This window comes from Perognathus longimembris, chromosome 27 (genome assembly GCF_023159225.1).
Source record: "Perognathus longimembris pacificus isolate PPM17 chromosome 27, ASM2315922v1, whole genome shotgun sequence".
NCBI classification, from domain to species: Eukaryota; Metazoa; Chordata; class Mammalia; order Rodentia; family Heteromyidae; genus Perognathus; species Perognathus longimembris.
This window is the reverse complement of record NC_063187.1, coordinates 1,988,203-2,011,096: the sequence shown is the minus strand read 5'-3', so window position 1 is coordinate 2,011,096 and position 22,894 is coordinate 1,988,203. Positions and strand designations below refer to the sequence as shown.

At 36.5% G+C, this 22,894-nt stretch overlaps 1 protein-coding gene across 12 annotated transcripts in view; it reads left to right on the top strand.

Annotated features, from left to right (window-relative positions):
• Positions 1-22,894, top strand: part of Sox5 (SRY-box transcription factor 5) — an 884,924-nt gene that overhangs the window by 483,060 nt on the left and 378,970 nt on the right. For 4 of the 12 annotated variants that reach the window (XM_048335240.1, XM_048335238.1, XM_048335229.1 and 1 more), the window contains exons 1-2: positions 16,974-17,314; positions 17,384-17,520. The exons of the other annotated variants lie outside the window; for them this stretch is intronic. In XM_048335240.1, the coding sequence (XP_048191197.1) occupies positions 17,483-17,520 (38 nt within the window). In that variant the 5' untranslated portion in view covers positions 16,974-17,314; positions 17,384-17,482. Of the gene's footprint in view, positions 1-16,973; positions 17,315-17,383; positions 17,521-22,894 lie in introns of those variants that run through there. 12 annotated transcript variants of the gene reach the window in all.

The following is a 22,894-nucleotide window of genomic DNA, read 5'->3' as shown; positions in this document are numbered from 1 at the left end:
CATTCCTTGGCATAAAATTTTCTGTCTCTCATTTTTCTGTCCAAATAAATCATTTTTTTTCCTTCTCTTTTTGGAAGAAAAAACAGATACCTGCATCAGACAATGGATTTCACTTGCTTATTTATTTATTTTTGGATACTCAAAGTTTTCTTCTGAGTAATGAACAAAAAGTATTAAACTCTGATTCTGTCATCTCTCATGTTTACACTACTCAATTCAGGATTAAGTATATCCCTGGAAAGGACAATTCATGCAGCTGTTTTGATATCTAAACTCAAGATATCACAAAATACACAGAATAGTGGGAAACACAATTTCTGCAGATGGGGTATCACTGTATTCTGGAAGTCTCTTAAGAAGCCACAAAACAAATGCAAAGATTCCTGTTGGGAGTGTGAATGTGGTGTGGCAGGTTGTGACATCAGAGAGTGGGGAGGGGAGGTGACCCCATCCTGCCTCTGGGTAAGGAAATGGCCCAGTACTAGGGGTAACAACCTCTGGTTTCCATGCTCAAGGTTGGGCTGCAGTGGTTCAAGTCGTGGAGGTGACTGTTCATTCATAGCTGTGAGGAGGGCCCAGGACAGACTGACAGGTCAGCATTTACCTTGAAAATGGCGGGTGAGGCCTCCTGGCTGTGGGCTCAGATGTGCGACCATTCCCAGTGTTCCAGACAACACCAACTTCCGGTTCTGGGCACCACCAACTTCCGGTTCCGGATTTTGAACTATAGAAAGGGGTGAGCGGTTGGCGGGTCTCCGGGTGACACAGGTGGTCTGCACTGGACTGTGTAGTGGCTGGGGCGCGAGATGATGACGTGACCACAGGCTGGGCTGGTCAGTCTGTTTCTCTTCTCTATGGCTCAGGTGGGCACGCACGCGTGGGCTGCTGGGAGCCATGTGTAACTGGTAGCTTTAAGTCTCTTTTACATTCCCCGCGCATGGGCTGCTGGGAGGGAGGAGTCTTGTGCAGTTGGTCACTTCTGTACTTTTCAGGCACTTGGGTTTCTGGGAGCCACGTGCAGCTGGTTGCTTTAGCTGCGTACTGGTTGCTTTGGCGGTCTTCCCCAAGCTCCCCGCGCACAGGTTTCTGGGAAACATGGGCAGCCAGTCGCTCTGGATCCTTTCTACAGGCCCCACGCATGGGCTGCTGGGAGCCATAAGCAGCTGGTGGCTGTAGGTCTCTTTTGCATAACCCGCGCACGGACTGCTGGGAGGAGACATGCGCAGTTGATCACTTGGCGCTTCCGTGTTCCTGGTGCGCGTTGACTGCTGGGAGCCCATCAGTGCTACTCCATCTCTATCCTTGGGCCTTGACCTGTTTGTTCAAATTGACATCTTTTAAAAAGTGAAAATCAACCTGCTGAGTTTATGAGATTATGGATCTTTGCCAGAGACTTGCTTCTCAAGGTATGCCATAGTGGAAATAACCTAAGTTAGAAAACCGTTCGGAAGCCCATATATCTGTAATGATATGGCTCAACATACAGTTCCACTTAAAGTAGTCTAATAAGACCTTCCTGCTTGTGTTTTTGTTTTTTCTCTTTCTTTAGTAGGCTTTAAGTGCTTACAGGTCACTACTTTGATTATATCAAATGACCTGTTCTATTATATTTGCAAGTATTTGTAGTAAAGTACATAGCAGACGCATAGGTTAGCATGCATTATAATGTTGGAGTTTACACATGTAAACCCACACTGATGGGATAATCTAGGAAAGTATTGGGTCCATTCCCTATTGAAGACTGATCCAAAAGAAGGAGGTGTGTAAGTATTGTACAATGTGGTCTTCCTGTACTGGCAGCCAAACTACTGGTACTAACAATTATGTTTTTCAAGGAAGCATAAAATTATGACTTAGATATACCTTTCCTACCCCAGGGATGAATAGATACAGAGAAAAAGATAAGGGACTATTTAAATGCCTATCTTGAGAAATAAATGCAAATCATGGAAAATATAAAATGTGGTCATTATTGTCATTTAGTTTGGGAGTAGTGAAAACAACGCAAGCAAAAGGGAATCCCCTGGATTTATGACGTATGTTAAGAAATATGAGCATCTACACTTCTAATTCTTTTCAACTACTGTTCTCTCCTATCTCATTTGTTTCTTCATCAATTTATGAGTTTTTCAAATATACTTTCTTTGACAAGTGTGGTTTGGTAAAATATGGTTCCATCTTAATTGTATTCCAAGTTCTTCCTCTGTACACAGTCCCTGTTCTTTAATATTTATCTTCTTTCTAAGTTTTCTGTCCATTTCATTTTTGTTTATGCAAAAGTATTCCTAGGCTAAAAAGTTTGAAGATCGCTGCTCAAGTTTTTTTTTTAAGCAATTATAAATGCTTTACAAGCAGCTTGGTTTTATTTTCAGAGTGTCTATTTAAAATAATGTACATCTCTAGCACAAAATTATCCATTGAATAAAGCTTAAAAGTCCTTCAACTTTTTATACTTCACTCATTCATACACAATTGATTCAAGGTAAAAAATTTTATTGTTCTGTAAAGTCAGATTTTTAAATTAAGCAGCCTAGGTCTCCCTCCACCCTTGATACAGAAATTTGCTCTTAATGCATATGGCAGATTCAAGGCTCAAAGGCAATTCCTTGAAGTCTCATCTGCTTTTATAGTTTATTAAAGTGAAGATATACAGCCAGAAGGCCATATATATGACACAAAAGTATGAGTTCATGTACTTTTCAAGAATTACAGAGAAAAAAAATAAGATGAATTTATTGTTTGGGTTTTTTTTTTTACATGATAGAGCACAGCAGATATCTCATTTCATTTCTTGATGGTGAGTTTTGTGTTTAGGCAACATTTCTTATTTCCGTGTTCATCAGGAGATTAGCAAAACAGTTGTTCAGTTGGGATAATAATTAATTTGAATATGCTTAAGAGGTTGTTTTCCCTTTTATAATGCTTAGATACATTCATTAGAATGTCTTTGACCTAATCGTCTAGGTTCCTTCTGAAAGAATTCTCTTGCTAGCCTTGAACTGAAAAATATGGAGAATCTTTAGCATATATAATAGTATTTATTGTTCCCTTGCTCTGTTTTGAGAATATCAGAATGATAAGGTGAAATCATTAGATTCTGTTCATTTAATTTAACAGTTTTAAATTGGACATTATTAAATTTTCTTTTATTGAATTATGTGTTTCTTTTGGAGTGAAGCAAAATGTTCAGGTTGCTTATGAGATTCTGCCTTTGGCACAACATCACTAATGATTTTAACAGGACCTTTGAATAAAGCCACAGAAAAATCTGTCAACAAAGATACAGAAATGGAATTTTTTAGATTAAAAATAATATTCAGATTATTTCTGTTAGAAGAAAAGGGCCACAGTGGGCGATTGATCACTTTAAATGCAATCAAAATGGCAGTGTCTGCCTAATTGCCAAAATAGCATCTGGCCACATGGAAAAATTGAATGCCAGTTGGTTTTGACAGGGATTAATGCTATTATGAAATGAATAGAGAGGCCTATTGTGTCATAAAAGTAAAGCTAGACTATTACTTTTCCTTAAAAACTTTAGATATTTTTAAATTTCAGCGATTTTTTTTTTCTGTTTCTGGCTTCTTTTCTCCTTGAGTATTCCTACTCAAAGATACTGTTCTTAAGTAATTTCTAAAAGAGGGATGCTATGATGTTTCTCAAATCTTCCTTATGGAAAAAGCAATTGTGTGTGTGTGTGTGTGTGTGTATTCTGTATACGTTTCTGTGTGTGTGTGTGTGTGTGTTTACAGGATGTGTAGGGGTGTGTGGGGTGATGGAGGGCTATAGAATTTATGTCTCCATTTTCCTTAAGATGATCTATTCTCCTCATCTTTGAAAAGTATCTCTCACTAATGACTTCCTAATTGTCTCAATAAATGTGTCATTAAATTGATCTCTTTATTCTTTTAATTCTTGTTCTTTATACATTCTTGAAATGTTGTCCTTTTTAGTTTGTTTTATTCACATTATCACCTAGCCTTTTACACTTAAAAAAACTACCTTTTCCTCTAATATTTTTACATACTTCAGTGTTACATTTTAATTTCTAAATTACATGCTTCTATAAGCTATTCTGTACATTATGTAACATTCACTCTAGCATCTGTTTTCCCATGCTTAGAATCTAAGTTCCAAATTTTTGATAATAACATTGCCATTGTCTTTTCAATGGCTATTCTACCATGTTATGCCTCACATTTAAATCCTTGTCTATGGTAATGCTTCTTTAGAACGTACAATTTAAACTTATCATATCAAGCTAGAGGTGGGAGATCATTGCCTAAGATTGAGAAACAAATTATACAATAGTCTAGAATACCAGTGTACACAAGCAAAGAGTTCCAAAACCTTCTGAATTTTTTTCTTTAGGTAGAGAATGCCATGGTATTTCAATGCTGTGAAATTGTCTTGAGGATAAAATAATGTAAAAGGCAAGCAACTATCTTTATAGAGCAGAGTCAAGTGGTGAGAACTCATGTTCTGTTGGGAATTAAAGAAGAAAAAAATGACAGATCTTGATACTACTCTAATAGGGAATAATACCTTGATAAATAATTAAGGATGAATAGAAGCCTGATAAATTGGGGGAAGGGAGAGTGGAAAGAGTCCCAGGAGTACTATATAGTTCAGACAAAATGATGGCAGAATGTGCCACAAACCCTACTAGTTTAACGTTGATGGAACATGACGGTCATGATATGTTGAGAAGAGAGAGTGCTGAGTTAGGAAGCTAGGCACAAGCATAGTTTAGAAGCACAAATCTCAGTTATCATCTTCAAATCTGAAGCATATTCAAGTTATTATATATCCCCCAGAAAATATTTACTGACTCTGAATTTCAGTTCAACATTTTTTCCAAATATGAAACTTGTATCTGGATATCTTTAAATTCTAGATTTGCGTTTTCTAACATGTAATATGTATGTGTACACATACATATTACATATATATGTATATATATTCCCCCCTACCTACCCTGCTTGAACTCTGGGCCTGGGTGTGGTCCCTAAGCTCCTTTTGCTCAGGGCTAGAGCTCTGCCACTGGAATCCCAGCACCACTTCTGGCTTTTTTTTGTAATTTAATTGAAGATATGTGTCTAACAGACTTTCCTGCCCAGGCTGTCTTTGAACCATAATCCTCAGATTTCAGCCTCTTGAGTAGTTAGGATTACAAGCATGAGCCACTGGTGGCTGGTAGATAAAATATTTTTATCTATAATAAAGATTCAAAGGACAGGATCCTTGAAAACATATTTTCCTGGGAGATGTCTGCTAACAAACTTATGATAATATTATGTGCAGTTGTTACACAACTACTGAAAAGTATTTAATTTAACTAGATATATACTTTGTAATTCAATTTATAAATATTTAACTTTTAGAATAGTAATAGATAAATGGTTGTACAATATTCCATTGTATTTTGTATGCCTTAATTATCAAACTTATTGTCACCAGCCCTTTACTATTATAGGCTGCTGTACATTTGACTGTACATTTGGCTGTGACTCATTTGAACATACAACAATATGCACTCATAAATGCATATTTTAGCATCTCTTACCAGAAAGGAAATTCCATTCATAATTTTTCTGACTGTTTACAAATTGATCTCTATAAGGCTTCTGTCAATGTGCATTTCTACAAATAATCGACAAGCATGCCTCCTCCACATAGGAAACAGCCTGTTTGTGTTTGCAAGTATTAGTTACATTAACAAGCCCACTCTCTCTGTGGGTTGCACTTCATTTTATTTCACGTAGTAATGTGTGTTTGGGCTTGAACTGATGGGACTGGACTTGGTTCTGTTCAGTTCCAAAACTTGTATCATCTTGGATCTAGGACATACCCAGGGAAGGATTTTGTTTGTTTGTTTGTTTAATAGTAAAGGTCATATCCACCAAGGTGATTGGGCTAAATCAGTCCTTTCTATAGAAGCCCCATGTTGCATTGACCAAAGCAAATAGCCTGTGTGAGACAAAGTCAACAGCATAGGAAGCAAAGCATGGTACAGGAGAGAGCTAATTACTTACATTGATGTTTCGAGTTTTCATTGCCAAGCTGATAGGTTAAATGTATGCATATCACAGTTCGGTTGAAAATTACATGTATTACAATGTGAGATGTTGAGTGTCTTTATATATTTAAGAAGCCTTTCTACTTCCTTCTTTGAATAACTTAGACTATTTTCCTGTTTTCCTATTAAGTTATTTATCTTTCTCTCATTGATTAAAAAAAAAACCAACTTATTTAGGATGGTCGCCTTTTCCTTAGATATGGTACTTTTTGAATACCTTGTAGTTTTCATAATAGCTTTTGACATTTTGAAGTTTGTGGCCTCTATACTCATAGAGTTATTATTCACTGGTTTGTGACTTCTGAATTTGATCCGGTGTTACCAGCTTTCTCCTCAGGTTGGTTTTTTTTTTTTTCCCCCCCTAGGAATTTATAGCATTTTTTTCTTATGTTGCAATCTCAGTCCATTTGGATTTATTTATATAAATTGTTCATATTAATCATAGGTACTCAAATAACATCACTTGGATGACAATTATATTGCTTACAAATAGAAAAAATGTGGGTTTTGATCTACCCTTTTATTCTCTTGTTTTTTTTTTCTGGTCATTCAGTATGATGTTTAATAATTAAAGCTATATTGTATCTTAAATGTTAGTATACTGACCATTTTATTCTTTTCTAGAATTTTTCTGATTATCTATAGTTGTTTTTTGATTTAGCTTGTCTAATATTTCTTTAGAAAGGTCTTGTATATGAATGAATTTATCCTTGTATTCAGTGTTTTGGTTGTTAATGCTAATTCAGTCTTTTTCCTATTGTCTCCAATAGCTGTTGTCATTGTGTATGTACAGCTATTGATTTCTACTTATTACTTTTATTTTTCAGTGTAGTTCTGTTATCATAATACTGTTGGAGATTTTCAATTGTTCTAAGTTCTTAAGTGTAAGTATATAAGAACTAATTCTAAATTTTTTTAATTCACATATTACTAATCTTATTTGGGAGTTTTATTTCATAAAAAGGCTTTTCTTATTTTCTGTTTTATTGTTAGATAAGCTTCACTTTCTAGGAGAATAGTCTGTACATTTGTAATCAACTTAAGTTCAATGTGCTGTTTTTCCTTCTATTAGTTATGAAATCAGGAGCTGGTTAATTCTTCTTTCTGTACTTTTCCTTTAAACTTGCTTGGAAAGATTAAACAAATTCATCTTGGTGAAAATCATTGATTTCAAGCTAATAAAAATTTGATAATAGTTTATCAAATAGGCTAGAGTGCCCATATTCTGACCTTGGTCATAATTTTATTTTTAATAAAATTTACTTTTGTATCTCTAGCTTTTTTCCACAATGATCAACCCAGAAAAGATGCTTAGTTTAAAAAAAATAGGAGCATTATCTTATTTCTCTCTCACATTATATCTAGCAAAATGAAGAATGTATATTAAGCTATTTTTCAGAAGGTCATGAATAATGACCCAGCTAGGGAGATTGAATCAATGTCGAATTGGGCTCCTATACCAGGAAGAGCATTCATGATCTTAAATATATGATTTGATTTTCCTAAATTGTGCTTGACATGTTGACATGCCTTGAAGATGGGTACTCCTTTAGCCTTTAATGAGATTCATGAAAGATTTAGAATTAAATATTCCTAATCAGAAATTTATAATTTCTTTAGAGCCAATTAACATTTAGGTGCTTTATTTTTAATAATATTCTATTGGACACCTTAGTAATTCATCAATTTCAGGGAAATTGACCTTTTTCTTTTTTTGCTGTTGTCTTACTAAGGATTGAACCCAGGGCCTTGTATTAAGAAACTTGTACTAAGAAAGCACCCTACCCTTTGACCTTTTCTGCTGCAATCCCAGTCCTTTTGTTCTTATTTTATTTCTGAGAAAAGGTCTTAACAGGACTTTTGGCTGGGTAAGCCTGAAATCTGCCCCCTTCCTGCTGCTACCTCTCCGATAGTTGGTGTTACAGGCATGCATCACTATCACTGTGTTTGGCACACTTTACAAACTTACTTGGGAAAGTATGCACTTTGAAACTTAAAATTTTAATAGGCATTATTGATTTAAAATACAGGTAAAAATCAATAGTTCTGTAAATGCTTAATTAGCATTTCAATGAACACATTCATCTGGAAATACCTAACTTCTTGTTTTCATTTTTTTAATTGCATGCATAGTTTTACTAAAATATTTTGTAAATTGTGGCTCACTTTTGTTAGCAATAACTTGGGGAAGAAAAAGCTGTATCTTTGCCATTATTCACAAAATACAGATTTTCTTGAATACAGTTTGCCTTTCAGAGTTTCTGATGGTACAAAATTTAGTTTGCCTTTGAATTTTTCATTTGATATTTTAGAATTTGGATAAAGTCTCGTTTATATTTATTTTCTCGGCAGGCCCAACACTATTCCATCCATGTAAGGTGCCTAATATAGTAAGGAACTGCTTTTATTTCCCTCATTTAGATGAGAAAATTAGGTGATTTAGTAAATACAATTGTGCTTATTAGAGAAAATGAAAACTGTTAATGCAAAATTCAAGCATAAAAATTGTCAGCACCACCAACGAATTCTTTTGATGATTAAAACGAATCCTCTTGAAAGCACCATCATTTTTTGTAGATCATTTAATCTGATCATCTTTACTTAATTGAAAGTAGCTCAGTTAACTTTACCTATCAAATATCTTATTTTTATGTCTCACATCAGCATATGAATGTAGAGTTATGCCATTCTGTAAATTAGAGTCAACAGTCTGGCTCAGTGGCTAGTGCCTGTAATCCCATCTACTGTGGTCATGGAAATTTAGGAGAATTTTAGTTTGAGACCAACTTGGGCAAAAAGACCCTGTTTCTACAAACAAGCCAGGCACGATGAATCATAGATAGATAGATAGATAGATAGATAGATAGATAGATAGATAGATCAAAAGATAAAAAGATAAAATGAAATAGGATTACAAAGCTATCATTTGCTGGGAACATTCTTAACTTTTAAAATTGGATAAGTTTATGGATATTAGTAAGAGAGAAAGAAATTTATTTTGAGAATTATAGTTTGATTTGTCAAAGGAGAGATTATAAAAGTTTAGAGATGCTGGGCACTCGTGATTCACGCCTGTCATCCCAGCTACACAGGAGACTGAGATGTGAGGATTGAGGTTCAAAGCCAACCTGGGCAGAAAAGTCCATGAAACTCTTACCTCCAGTGAACCACCAGAAAACCAGAAGTGGAGTTGTGGCTTAAAATGGTAGAGCACCAGCTCTAACTCAGAGACAGTGCCCATGCCCTGACTTCAACCCCAATAACCAACAAAAGAAAACAAAGAGAAACTTTACAAAGCATGTTTTCTAACTTGTTATAACTTGTTAAAGACTTACACAAGGCTAGACACTAGTGGCTCACACTTGTAATCCTAGCTGCTCAGAAGGCTGAGATCTGAGGATCATGGTTCACAACCTAACTGGGCAGAAAGTTCATGAGGTTTTTCACTCCAATTAGCCATCAAAATGCTGGAAGTAGGCTGGGAATGTGGCTTAGTGGTAAAGTGCTTGCCTAGTATGCATGAAGTCCTGGGCTCCATTCCTCAGCACCACATAAACAGAAATAGCTCAAGTGGCACTGTGGTTCAAGTGATAGAGTGCTAGCCTCAAGCAAAAAGAAGCCAGGGACAGTGCTCAGGCCCTGAGTACAAGTCCCAAGACTAGCCAAAAAAAAAAAAATGCTGGAAGTAGAGATGTAATTGAAGTGAGAGAGAAAACCATGCAAGAGCTTGAGGCCCTGAATTCAATCACCAGTACACACACACACACACACACACACACACACACACACACACACACACGATGACATTACTAGTAAGTCATGCACAAAGGCTCTTTTTTTGAAGAGGCCTTCAAACTTTTGACTGTATGTGGTTGTAGTTACAAATCCAGCAGGGCACAGTGGCTTATACTTATAATCCGAGATATTTGGAAGGCTGACATGGCAAGGACTGTGGTTCTGGGTAAGTCAAAGAACTAATGACTGTGAGACCCTCATCTCAACAGCTATGGCAGGAAATATAAAACACGGCCATTGCTCTCCAGGCTGGCCTGATCATAAACGTGAGACCCTGCTAACAAACAAACAAAAACTAAAGCAGCCCTCCAAAACCACCTGGTATAGACCATAAGAGAAAAGGACACAAAACACTGTGAATAGGTAATATTTGTGTATATTATGAATAAGATTTTCACCATTCACTCTTTAGACAATCAAAGGAGCATAGAGGAGATAGGTAGATATGTGTAGTTAACTGTATAAAAAGAGCATAGTGCTTGAAGTGTCTTCCAACTTTAGTTAGTTTTTGCTCCCATTTCTGCTGATTAGTTAACAGAACAAACTGTATATTTATGGTGTAAAAATTCAATTGAATGATAGATACTAAAAGATTTGACAGGTACTGTCTAACAAAGATAAATGGAAATCACTTTGTAGCAGTAAAATAATAAGCTAGTGGCTTCTGTTTGTAATCCTAGCTACTGTGGAGCCTGAGATTTTAGGATTGAGGTTCAAAGCCAGTCCCAACACATTAAATCCAGGACACTCTTATCTCTAATTGTCCAGCAAAAACCTCTGGAAGTAGAGATGTGATTAAAGTGGTAAAGCCCCAGCCTTGAAGGAAAAAGTCAAGAGCTCAAGGCCCTGAGTTCAAGCTCTAGTAGTAGAAATAAAAGTCACCACTTTTAGGTAAAAGTATACTCCTGAGTGTTTTATGAATCTCTTTCCAGGTTGAGAAGTTGCACTGTAGGAGGTTCAGTATCCAGAAATATCTTTAAAAAAATTCGTGTTTGCATTTGCATTTGGATTGCATCCCTTCTCTTGGGTTGTATGATTTCTTCACACAGTAAGAAAACAAAAACATCAACAAAAACCCTGGTATTTGTTCTCCGACTTGATATTTCTGATCCCTTATCATTTTATTAGGTAACAACTGTTACCAATGGAAAATAGCTGTACAAGTGAGAGAAAATGAGAGAAGGTATGACATCATTCTGTCATATTTTGATGCTTTTTTCCCCTCTTAAAATAAGTGATATTTTTTAAAACGGAAACTTTTAGAAACTAGTAAATTAATCCCTATATTATTTTCTGGGATTTTAAAAAGCTGACTACATTTGAAGGGGAATCATTAAACATGTTTAAAATATGTTGTGAATGTATTTTAGGGGAATTATTCCTAAAAAGAGGGCCAAACTACAAGAAGGATTATGCGATTCCTCATGTCTGTTAGTACTATAAATGAGATTTGAATACTGGTTTTTTGTTTTTGGTCCACTTTGAGTTGGTATTTTAATTAGTATAAATAGGGCTGTAAATCTAATATAGTTGCTCTGGATACTAACTTAGATGATGTATATTAAATGTTTCTTGTGAGTGTAAAGTCCTGAAAGGAAAAATAATAATAATTATCATTTTGAAATTAAAAATTTCCTGAAGAAGATAAAAAGTAAGATCACACCAAACAGTGGGACAAGCAGTTATCACAAATTATGTTATCCTTCTGAGAGAAAAGACTCAAGTTTCCAAGGTGAGCATGGTTTTGAAGAAAAATAACATAAAATATGTAATCCTTGTATCCCAAGAAAGGCATAAAGAAGAGACCTTGATGTTATAAGCTACTATTGCATGACAGATTTCTAGCATATGTATATTATGGGCAATTGAATTTTAGGCTGCCATCTTTAGATATTTTTCTCAAGCAGTGTTACAAAATTCTAGTGAACTCAGGTCAGAGTTTAAGCAAAATGAGGTAGGTTAGTGCCAAGTGTTCTGGGTATCTTTTCATTGGGCTTGAACTCGGGACCTGAACATTGTTCCTAAGCTTTTCCATTCAAGGCTAGGACTCTACCATATGAGCCACAATTCTACTAATGATTGTTGGTGAGTAAACTTTTCTGCCCAGGGTAGCTTTGAACTGCAATCCTCAGATCTCAGCCTCCTGAGGAGCTAGGATTACAGGCATGAGCCGCTGGTGTATTGCTGGAAGACCTGAGCATCTTTTAAGTAGCTTACAGATAGATGGACATTGGTTGAAATTTTCTTTTGCTTTTTCCCTTGTAGGGGATGGGTTTTAAATATTTTGATGGGAGGAGTCTTTAGAAACAGTTCAAGGAGAAGGCCTTTTCCTAGTGCCTAAGTGTCATCTTAAACCAATACAATTTTCATATAGTCAGACATAGAAACTGATTATGTCCTAACCTTATATAGTTATAATACTAACTGTTTACTACTCAAAAAAAATTGAGAGACACAGGGTAAAAAAAAGACAAACAACTACAAAAGCAATACTTGCAAAACTGTTTGGTGAATGAACTGAACACCTCAGGGGGGGAAGGGAAAGGAGGAGGAGGGACAAGGTAACAAACAGTACAAGAAATGTATCCAAAGCCTAACGTATGAAACTGTAACCTCTCTGTACATCAGTTTGATAATAAAAATTTGAAAAAAAAATAGCCTTCTAGATTTCACAAAGTCTGAAAGCTAAAGCTGTATTGTAGGGACACACACATTTATATAATTAAGGTGTACAGTGGTACCTATGACTACATGTTTCTGTTTTAATTATTTAAATAAAAAGCTATTTAATTGTTCTGTCCTAAGACAAAGGGATGAATTGTGTGCATTTAAAATAAGGAACAAACCATTAGAATTGTTTGCCTGAAGCGATAAGTAAAAAAAAAAAGGGTTAAATTTGGAAGAAACTTGTTAATGCTCTTAAAAAGTTCCTGGTCTTTCCTTAGAGACATTCCCAGCAATTTTCTCTAGTGTATCTTATATTTCTTTGCCTGTGTGACTTTCCTCTTTATATTTGCAATGGTAACAACAGAAGCTACGAAATACACTTTTTCAAGTTCATTCCATTTTTCCATAATACTGCTTCAGCAATGTCAAAGAGTCTCATTACACAGAAAATCATCTTCCAGAGTTTCTATTTTCTTTTGTGCACTTGGTCACCTTAGAATATGTATCTGTCCTTCTGTGCCTGTATTTGTAGATCTTACTTATAAGGTTTTCCATCTTAACTATTTATTACTCAGTGGAGTCCTCATTCATTTCATTCATTTCCATATTTATTTAGTTTTTCACTTTTCTACCATATTCATCCTGGAAGGCTCAGATACTAAGCATTTAGTTTGGATTTTCCTTCATAAAAACTTATTAATAATAATTAGACTTCCTAGAAATATTACTTTAATTTCATTATGATCACTTATTATACTGGTAAACCTTTAATAATGGATACAGTTACTACATAAAAGCCACAGTTCCTGTCTCCCTATTTAGGTTATTATAACATATGCTAGGTTATTGGCTCTGGTAGAGAGAATATTTGGTATATAACCAGTTATAAAGATTTTATCATAACGCTAATATATATAGACATATATAACCAGTATTATAGCTCTTACAAAGCTTTTTTCCACCTCTTAAACAATTACAAGTTTGTCAAACACATGTTTGCTAAACACGAAATATCAAAATATTGTAATGTTTAACATACAAATTGATAACTTATAAATGTACTATTTAATATTAAATATTGTAATGATTAGTACAGTGCCTGGATTTGACAAGACATTTTGGATCTAACTTTCCTTTGACCTATCTATCCTCTTAACTGTGGCAGAAATTCCTATTGTAGAATTCAGATGAAAGCAAACTTCAGCCAAATATTTAAGAAATTGCATTCCCTTCATCCATCCATGTGTAGTCTTACCACTGAGATTTCATAAAATTTAATTTTTAATCACAATTCCCTGTAAGCCTTCTGAGCCCCATAAAATCCTTCCATACCATCTTGAAACTTACTCTAAATTCCCAAGGATATGCTTATTCTGTGTTTTATATGAACAAATGAATGGTCATGTGTAATTTGATTTCAGTCTCACAAATTGCCAGTAAGCATGTATGACTTTAAATGTTTGCTCATGGTTGAACACTGGGGAACTGCTTAAGACCTAGGGGCTGCTCTCTATAAAGAAGCATTTTTCTTATGGTCGTAGAGTTCCACGTGTTGAAAATGATCATTACATGGTTGGAAATCTTAATACTAGCTCAGTTTTTCTATTTCATTCCTAGTCTATCTCACCTCTTCGATATGTTACCAAATGATCTGTGTTTTTGTTGTTGTTTTTGCGTGGCTGCAGGAATGTTTCTCGAACATGTTGAGGTATAAAACTAACTTTCATAGCCATTTCTCATATCTCTGTATGCTCTTTGTGTTTATTGGATACTTATCTGCCGCCATGTACATATAGTAAGTGAAGACAGTAGCAGAAGCAAAGGTGGGGAACATGCAGGAATGAGCATCTTTTCACATAATCTTTGGTCTCAAACATTCATGCTGGTTTCTTACCTGCACTGATGACCTTCTGGATTCGCGTTTCTGAGAAACAACTAGAGGTATCGTTGAACGAAGACAGCAGCTGGGACCATACGGATCTCAGCATCCTGCCTTATGGCCATTATCTTTGTTTCTATCTTTATGCTGTGTCTCCTTCTAGTGAGCTCTTCGCTTGCTCCTCTCTCCCTACCTCCTCCTCTTCCTGACTCCAACTCCCATGGCTCCCTGGAAGAATTTAGCCTTCTTCCTTCTTCATTTGTCTCTATTGACACAGGATAAGTCAAGATTCCCTTAGTAGAAAAAAAATTACAGATTTTATAGAGCTCTTTAGCTAACTTAACCTAATTCTAGAAACTACCATAAGCCACAGAATATTTATATATGCATATATAATTGAATATATATACACATGTATATATTTAACAACCATATACATATATGTATACACACTGTTAATGTCTATTAGATAGTAAGTCCCTTATAGGCCCAAAGCTAAATATTTAAATAAATGCAACCATTTTCTCAGTTTTTTTAAAATATAGAAATGGGTTGTTGATGTAATAAAAAAATAATTTGAGACTGATGACAAGCAAAAGTAGTGAGTAATATCCTTTCCCCTTCCCCAACTGCTGGAAATGAGAGTGAGACCAGCATAAAGTCATTTTTTTTTTTTTTTGCCACAGCCCTTGTTAACAGTATTTTTCAGGGTGGGTCATAATTCAATGTTTTGCTAATGTCTTAACTCCATAGTGACAAGCTTCCATCTTATTACACATTGAGTTTTTTAGTGTGGATGCCTATGTTATTTTTTTTTTCAAAAAGCTATCTCACGAATGATGGATCCGATCTCTTTGTCATTTTCAACTTTTGCCTAAGCATGTATACACTTGGAAAGAAAATGTAATAATACGAGACTAATAACAATTTTTTTTCCTCTTTAGAGTATGTGTACGATGTGTCATGATGTGGTCTCAGAAAGCAAACTTACTGTCTGCCTGTCGCCAGGGTGGGGTGGGGGGAAGCTGGGAGTTAATCAAACTGTGTTGGGGTCAACCTTTGTGGTTTTAAAGGCCCTTAATGTTGTCCAGCTGCTGCAAAATGAAAGAAATTGGGAGGGGAAGTTGGAGGACGGGAATGGGGGGGGGCTGGTCTTGGTGGTGGTTGGTGGGGGGGGGGAGTGTGGAAAAGAACAAGGAATCTGGCTTTTATTTTATTTCTTTTTTTTTTTTTAAGTGAGTTCAGTGCCAGCCTGGTCATTGGCTTTGCAGACTGTTGAACCATTGTCTGCTCCATTTCCAGAGTAGCCCCCAGTTAATCACTTTGGCTTTGAAGGGAATTTCCTCGTGGAATTCTCCACAGAAAATCTAATCAACTGACCTGCCCTCTCAACAATAGAAGGCTTTTTTTTTTTTTTTCCTCTCTTTTCCCTTATTGGGGCGGGCTCTGTAATGTAGCCTTTTGTGCAAGAATGAACCCTCCTAGTAGGAGTGGAGCATGTGTGTGTGTGTGTGTGTGTGTGTGTGTGAAGAATTCACACTATCTAATGTTGGTGAGTGTGTGTTTGTTCCTGGTTAGATGCTGCTTGCACAGGACAGCCACCTCTCTGCATGTGTATGTATGTAAGACTCCGCGCGCGTGCGTGCGTGTGTGTGTATGTGTGTGTGTGTGTGTATGTGTGGCTTTGTCACTTCATGTCAAAGGTACATTACCTGATTACCTTCCTCGCCTGCCAGATTTTTATCTAGATAATTGGAACTGCTCGGGAGGCTGCACTTTGCCAGCCTGCTTGGACTCTGTAAAGCTTCAGTTTGTCCACCTTGCTATCTGTGGGTGTTTGGGCAAAGGAAATTAAAGAAATCCCCAGCGAAAGGGTGGGGTAGGGGACACTTCGAACCCCTGCCCCCCCTCACCTAATCATCTTACACCACACACTTTGTCATCATTCGCTTGCGATTTTTTTTTTTTTATTTCTTGTTCAGTTTCTTTTGGGTTTTGGAATTTTTCATCCGGGCCCATTGGTGTTCTTTTGGCATGTGTCTACCTACCTCCTTCTACATCACACATTGCGTTTTATGGAGTTTGGAGACGAAGAAACTTTGCTTGGGTTGCCAGGACATCAGCAGCACTTTGTGGAAAAGCTGGAGCTAACAGGGAGCCCAGGCCGACAGAGTGAGTGACAAGTTGTTTACAGGTTTCCTTGAAGGGGCCTCTGCTATATTTCAATCTGTCAAAGTTGCTTTTCTTCCCTTAGAACAATGCCTGATTGTTGTGTGTGAGTGAGTGTGTGTGTATGTGTGTGTGCGTGCGTGTTTCCGTGTGCGCTTGGAGAGAGACTAGAGAGGGGTGAGAAGGAGTAACAATTCTTTGTGTACAAATGTGATTACTAACACCTAATTTTTTTTGCTTAATTAGTTAATGAATGCAATTTGATCGGGGGAATCCATTATTATAAAGATTTCTTGAAAAAAATAACAGCGACGGTATAAAATCATTCTGCTATGCGTGCGTGCGCGCGCGCGCGCGTGTGTGTGTGTGTGTGTGTGTGTGTGTGCCCGTGTGTGCCCGTGTGTAGGACTTTTATTATTTAGAAAGAGAGAGTCTGGGATATGTGTTAAATGACTTGACTTTCTCACATTCGGTGATGTCTAGAAGAGAGAATTAAAAGGAAAGGACAGGCACCCTGAGGTTGCCTAATGCTTAACAGCCAGCCCAGAGCGAGCTCTCTTGCTGCTGATCTGTATGGAAAGAGTAGGCAGACGCTGCTAGAAGTGCGCTACCCCTTTAAGAGACTGGCCAAAGAGTCCTAGGAGAGAGAGAGAGAGAGAGAGAGAGAGAGAGAGAGAGAGAGAGAGAGAGAGAGAGAGAGAGAGAGAGAGAGAGAGAGAGGGGAAGTAGGGGAGAGAGGGGAGAGAGAGGGAGAGGGTGAGTGAGAGACAGAGAGAGAGAGAGAGAGAGAGGAGGGAGAATCAATTGGTTTGGAAGGTTTAGGCTCACTTGACAGGTTCAGTTGGAGCGATCATAGGTGGTTGCAGTGACAAAGGGAATTGTGCATTTTCAGCATGCTCACTGACCCTGATTTACCTCAGGAGTTTGAAAGGTGAGTACAGTTCTTCTGGTTTTGTTTTTCGTCCCCTTAATATGATTGAAGTACAAACTCTCCCGGTTTTCCAGGAGAGTCTGAATCAACTGGAAGATGCTCTAGGAAAAAAAAAAATGTATATATGTGTGTGTGCTTAGAGGAGCTGCTAGGAAGAGATTCTGCGATCTTGTTAGCTGATTTTTGTTGTGGTGGTGGTGGTCGTGGTGGCCTGGGTTACATTGAACTGATTTTTCAAAGTCTCCTAGATTTCTGTGAAGGTTTCTTTATTTTATTTTTTTGCTAAGTGGCAATCCTATAACAAGAAATTCAATGCAGAAGAAGCATCTCTCTTCCTCACTGACTCTCTTCCTCATTCACTCTCTCACTTTCTCTGCCTTCATTGATTTTCCCTTAACACTCCCCCCCCCACATACACACACTTCACCCTCCCTTTGCTATACCTTTTAAAAATGCTTTTGTGCATTGTTTCCTGTTCCGAATCTCTTTGCATTTAATTTCTGGAGTGACAGAAGGTTTGTGCTAGTGGTTAAAAACGGAGTCTTGTAAGTTCCGATTTGATCCTTTGGTAAAACTTTGGAAGCCCCTCAGTAAAGCACATGACCTTTTGTTGATATAAGAGAGTAAGTCTTCTCCCCCCCCACACAAGATAATTTAACACCACAGTTACATATTAGTAGATTTACTCTTGAAGTGCCAAAGCGGGGGGGGGGGGGGGGGGGGGGGGGGAGGAGCAGAAGAAAAGGAAATAGTCTCCCCTCTTTACAAGTTTTAGTGATTACTTTCTGTACTGTCTTAACTGAATTTTGTTGGACTAGATTTTTCCTCTTTGCTATAACAGGTTGGAAATAAGTGTATTTGTAGTTAAGTTGTTCCTATTCAGAGAAATACAAGCAATACCTTTCCGTTTGATGCTATATGTAAAACAGGGCTTCGTAAAGATTTTTTTTGTCTTGTTCTTGTCCTATAAGTACACATTGCAATTTTTAAATCTGAGTTCTTCTCTCAGCAAAAGTTCATTTTATGTACTATAAATAGATTTTTGTTTGCCATTAAAAAGAATTCAAACTTTGTATTCTGTATGGTGATTTTTTTTAAATTTAAAGCTAAAAAAAGCCAGGATGCATGATACCCAGGCTTTTTTTTTTTTTTCCATTTTCATGAAAGCTACCTTCTGTATAAACATTTGTTGTATCTGACTATGCAATGAAAGCTAGGTGCTAGACCAGCTGGTTAAAAATATGCTAAGTCAAGCTGTTCATCGCTCAAACGGCTGAATTTGATATGAAAAGACGAAAAAAGAAAGGACAAAGATTAAAACAATTTAGAAGTGAAGCAATAGTGGAGAAAGAGGATTGAAAATAAAATCCCCATTTCGACATGGTCACATAGGACAGACACAAGATTCGATCAAGGAAGAGAGTAAAGCAGCCAATGTGAATACTTAGATACTGTCTTTATTTCATCCCCCCCTTTTAATTTTAAATTAAGAAAATGCATCTTTGCTAGATAATTTCACAGAATGCTTGAGTTCTCTTGAACAAGTTTTGAATTTGTATCCAAAGTTGTATGTATTAACTCTTTCATTAGCATTTATTTGCAAACCTAGTCCCATTTCCTTCTGCATAGAAGTGGCCCATAATGGAACACACTATTAATTAATGTAACATATGTTAATTTAGCACAATAAGTTTTCTAGCATGTACAGTTACACTTATAGGATGATTTTCCTTAATTCTAATTATACATTGGTTTTATTTATTTATTTATTTTTTGCAAATAAAACTCTTGATTTCTAAGCCTGTTAACAGACTGTTCTTATAAAAAGGTAGTTACATATTAACAGGCTGTAGCCAGTTTCTCTATATAGGCAAGCTTCCTGCTGGTAACTTTATTTGTATTTTTTCAATTATCTCTTTTTAAGCTAAAACTTTCCCTTTCCTATTCTGATGCTAACATCTCTTAACATTGTTTCTTTTCTTTTTTACCCCCTCTTCTTGGTGAGAATTTCATGTGTAGTCACCCAGAGGCATGCTTTGTTAAATGGCTAATTAAATAAGCAAATGATAATCAATAGAGCTGTTAATATGGACAGCATATTTGTAAATACCAAGTCGCTAAAATAATTTTGAAATATGACATATGGTATGTAAAATTCCATAATTTTCTCCTTTGGTTGTAATTGATAATACATTTTTAAAACCTCAGCAAATGATTACTGTTTGTTTACACTGAATTAATGCAGTAGCGTATCTGAAGTCACTGTCATATTCTATATTATGCATATGTAGTGTTGCATATTACCATTCTCCAAAGGACCTGTCTGGATGTATACCACCGCATACATCTATGCATGTGTGATCAATTTCGTTTGCCTTTGTAACTGTTTGCGACTTTTCCTGAATAAGAAGTTGATTCTTACTGACTGTTGATTTTTATTCTGTTTGCTCACCTGCCATCAGTGCCAGCTTATTCAGGTATCTGGAGAGGAGACTTTTCATTAGGAAGTAGAGAACTTTGGTGTAGAGGAATATTTAAGTTGTTTGGGGGCTCATGTAGTGCAGAAGTTTTTGTGATGTGTTTTGTTCTTGTGATAGGTAAAGTATTGTTTACCTTGTCTCCTTTCTAACCTGTAGTCTATTTGAAATGAGGAATTATTACAAACTTTGGTAGCAGTGTCCAAATCTGAGTGTCTATTTGTACATGTGTGTGTCTGTATTTTTATCTGTAGGTATGAACATGGTCTTTGAGACTAGTAAATCACTGTTATATATTTAAGAAATAGTAATCGTTTCATTGTCTGTTAAATACATGTTCAGAGAGTAGAACAAATGTAATTGCTTTTAAAAAGTAAAAAGCTTGAAATTCTTCATTTTTCACTTCCATACATCTGATTCCAAGTGACTGATTACAGTTGCTAAATGACATCATTCACAGGTAGCAGTTGAACAGGCAAAATATGTTGCAAAGGATCATCTTTCAGACATGTCTTGTAGGTTTTGCCATTTAGAGGAAATGCAGATGGGAAAATGGTGTAAATGTTTTTAACAGCATCATTAAAAAGGCTGCATGAACTCTCCTAAAATTTTCCCAAGAACTTAGTGACTGTATGCATTTGGCTGACAGCAAATAATGAGACATGGTGACTTACGGTTTGTCATCTGAGAGTATCCTCTGTTTTCCTGATATTCCTGGGAGGGACAGTTTTAAAAGGTTTGCCTTTTACCTTTTAGTCTCTCTTGAATGCAGATCAGCCATTTTTCATAGTTCATCAATAATAGTATATTCTGTTTCTTTCCTCTATATTTAATCTACTTGTTTGTGCTACCATAATTTGACATGTTCTAATTTCTTTATCATAGAGACTTAAATAAAAGCAAGTCTGAAGTATAATTGACTGGGAAGACAGTCTGATAATGTCTAGAAAGGGAAAAAGAAGTTGGGTTGAAGGTACTGGGGTGAAGCAAATTAAGCTATTGTATCATTTGAAAATAGATATAGATAACAGACAGCCTATTATCTACATACTGTTATTCGACCAGAACTCAGACCTCTGTAGTAAAAATCAACTTCTAAACTTCATATGGCCATTCCATTTATTTGTGATCATATGGACAAAAGAAATATATCTGTTCACATCCTGAAACTTTTATGTGTTTTCCCCCCCTGGGGGAAAAAAAGAAATACATCTAGAGTTTTGTGGGGGAAAAATTTACAGTATTGCCACAAAAATACTTCTAGGAGAGTACAAGATTGTCTCTGACGTTGTTGGTTCTTGAATGACTTAAAATCTGACCATGCTGATTAAATATTTATTACCCAGGCATTTACTCAGCTTCATTAGAAACTTTGAGTTGGAAATCATTATGGCCTGAAGTGATAAGTACACTCAGGTGAGCAGGTCTTCCTCTACTTATGAATCAAAAGAATAGTTACCTGTCCACAGTCTCTCACCTAATGAAAATGGTCAGCTTCCAAGTTTGAGACTTACATTCTCAGAATGCTGTGCTTCCTGCTTTTGGTCAATTGATTTACTTTTTCCCTGGCTACTACATTTTAGAAGAAGTACTCATAACTCATTGAATGCATAGATTTTAATTGCCATCGCAATAATTTACAAGCCAGGGAAGACCTTGAATGAGAATGCAGGTTTCCTGAAGCAGTTCATAACCCACCTTTGTCTCTCTCCCTTACCAGAGTATTGCCCTATGGATTCAGAGAACTTATTTTCAAGAAGAGCTAAGGGTTAAATGCCAGGTGGCCTTGCATATTGCCTAGTGTTTGGCAGATGTGAGAGATAAATAAATGGGTGAGCATTGTGATGGCTATATAGACTGTGTCATTTTTTTATATTTCTCAAATATAATAACCCCATGTTAAAGTATCTGCCCATTCTTGGAGAGCTTTGATTTACAATCTCTCTATAGGATTATCTATGAAAGGCAAAGAATAAAAGCTAGTCCTAGTCTGATTTTTTAAGCATATGGCTCTTCTATAGAATTGGAAGCTTTTTCTCAGAGATTTCCTTCAGTATGCATTTAGAAAGCAAAATGACGTGTATGGATGAAGTCTTAGTCTCACTGTCTGTTCTTTCCATTATCAATTCCTTTGCCACCTAATGAGTATATTGTATGATGCAAATGTGCGTGTGTAGTCTGAATGCTGGGCCTCTTAATGGATTAGTTAAGTAACTATAAATGATACATGCTGGTGTGTCCGGCAGCTTGTTCTTCATTTGTGATTTCAGTAAGGTTAGTCAAACAGCATGGGAAGTAATCTAGTTGAAGTTTGGCTCTTGCACTAACTCACATACAGTTTCAGGACTCCTGGATTCTGACTCAGGTGATGGAAATCAGACTTTTAAAAAAAGTGCTCAAAAATGGAAGCAAAGAAGGAATCACCTTCTTTCTAACTGAAAATTCTTGTTGCACAAATACATGGATTGAATTAGGACATTGGAAGCCTCCTTTCCTTCCTTCCTTCCTTCATTTTTTCATCCCTCATCCTTTCATTGTTTTCCTCCTTCCCTCCCTTTTTCTTGTTTCTGCTCTGCCTCCTTCCCTTCTTCTCTCTCTCCCTCCTGTCTTCTCTTCCACATTCCCTCCCTCCCTCTCTTCTTCCTTTCCTTCCTCCCTTCCCCTCATCTTTCCCCTCTTCTGTCCTCCCATCTTCCCTCCCTCCCTCTCTTCCTCCCTTTTTTTCCTTTTCATTGAGTGGCAGCATTATCGAAATTCAAATGCTATATTGGGGTGAATACACTCAAGGGATATTGCTAGAATAGGAGAAGAAAATTCTAAGGGTTGATGCTACTTTGCTCATGTGACAATGCTGATTTTGGACATGCCTTAGGAGAATGGCTCCTATTCTTCCTTGT